Source organism: Pinus tabuliformis, chromosome 2_2 (genome assembly GCF_031772625.1).
Source record: "Pinus tabuliformis cultivar Carrire ecotype Pingquan chromosome 2_2, CPIR1, whole genome shotgun sequence".
NCBI lineage: Eukaryota > Viridiplantae > Streptophyta > Pinopsida > Pinales > Pinaceae > Pinus > Pinus tabuliformis.
The window spans coordinates 562,938,842-562,940,378 of NC_142300.1; the positions used below are offsets into that span (position 1 = coordinate 562,938,842).

The following is a 1,537-nucleotide window of genomic DNA, read 5'->3' on the forward strand; positions in this document are numbered from 1 at the left end:
TCAAGAGACATCTTGGGCCATGGTCATATGGCAGAGCCTGCTGGGTTGCGGCTGAAAACACGTTCTCGGTAGCATGTGGTGGCTGGAGGGGCGTATGAGAGCAGTGAGGGCTCTTCTCACCCATTCTCCTTCCACGCCGCCGATTCTTACCAGCGAATTCCTCATGGCAGACCTCCTCTCATTTAACTGAGAATGCATAGCATAAGAGGAGGGCGAATTCGTCATGGCAGACCTCCTCGCATTTAACTGAGAATGCATAGTAGAAGAAGAGGATTTATTACTATTTCTATGGAGACTACAACGGAAAGAGCCTGGATGATTCGTCGGTGAACACATGCACGACCTTTTAGGCGGAGGACGGGAAATGGACTTCACGGAGGCATCGATCTTCGGTGAAATGGGATGGCGTGCGGATCGAACCTGCGACGCAGAGCTGTCGTGGGCGAAATTGATGGAAGACGAAGCGGCGTCACAAGCAGAAGAAGAATAAGAAGAGGCGCCACTGAAATTTGCACGATTAGGCGAGCGCGTTCTGTTGCCACCAGATTTAAAAGCTGAGGAAGGTGAAGGCGAATTGAAATTGCCTGCGGAAGATTGGGATTTGTGAAGGTTAAAAGTGAAGGGTAGCACAGGGGCCTTGCTAGATCTGCTTCTTGCTTCCATTTTCATCGCAGGGAAGGTTTGCTAAAGAGTGGAGTAAACCTAAGAGACCTCAGCACATTCATTTATACAATATATTTGGCAGCTTTCTAACTTTTACGCCGCCCTTTTGCCCCGACCTCCCCAACCTGGGGGGGGGGCTAGATTAATTAGTCCACAGATTTTCGCTGGCGGATCGCCGGATTTGATTTTGGAAACAACGGGTTAGGAATATGGGGCTGCAAAGAGCTAAAGTGATTTATTAACCGGTTTTGATTTTGGAAACAATGGGCAACGAATATGAGGTTGAAAAGAGAAGGAACTTGGAAGTGACCTCGACTGGTTAATAAAAAGCCCACTTTCTGCTTTTCAATACCATCTTGTAAAATAGAAGATACTGGATAGGACAGGGAAGACGTTTCATATTTGTCAAACGTTGATTTCCCATTGGTCATGTCATATCCTTTATATATACAATGAACGCAGGATAATAAGATATAATAAAATAAAACCAATGAGCTAACGACCCGACATTTATCCAAAGAGTTTGCCCTCGGATCCCCGTGTCTTGATTGAAACATGGCGATGGAAAGCTTGTGGGGAGGAGTGCCACGTGAAGCTTGTGCAACTCTGTCCATTGGTAAAGAAATATTGAATTTTTTAACAATTAGTTTTGGAGTCGTTTATGGAGGGGAGGAAGGGTAACTCAAAAGTGATCAGAATCCAATAAAAAAATTTCAAAAAATCTTGTAGATGCAGTATTTGAATTATGTTTTCGATGGTAGAAATGGGTTCAGCACCATCAAAAGCATGTAGGGCAACTAAAATTATGAAATTTGACAGCTTTTATTTGGATTTACAAAAATCCCTGTCGGATTTTTTCAAAATATAACCGGAA

The 1,537-nt window shown here is 44.0% G+C and overlaps 1 protein-coding gene across 1 annotated transcript; it reads right to left on the reverse strand.

The window, feature by feature from the left end:
- Nucleotides 1-663, reverse strand: LOC149193896 (uncharacterized). The gene has a single exon (XM_089407475.1). The coding sequence runs from the start codon at nucleotides 661-663 to the stop codon at nucleotides 1-3; it is 663 nt and encodes a 220-aa protein (XP_089263601.1).
- Nucleotides 664-1,537: the final 874 nt, after the last annotated feature.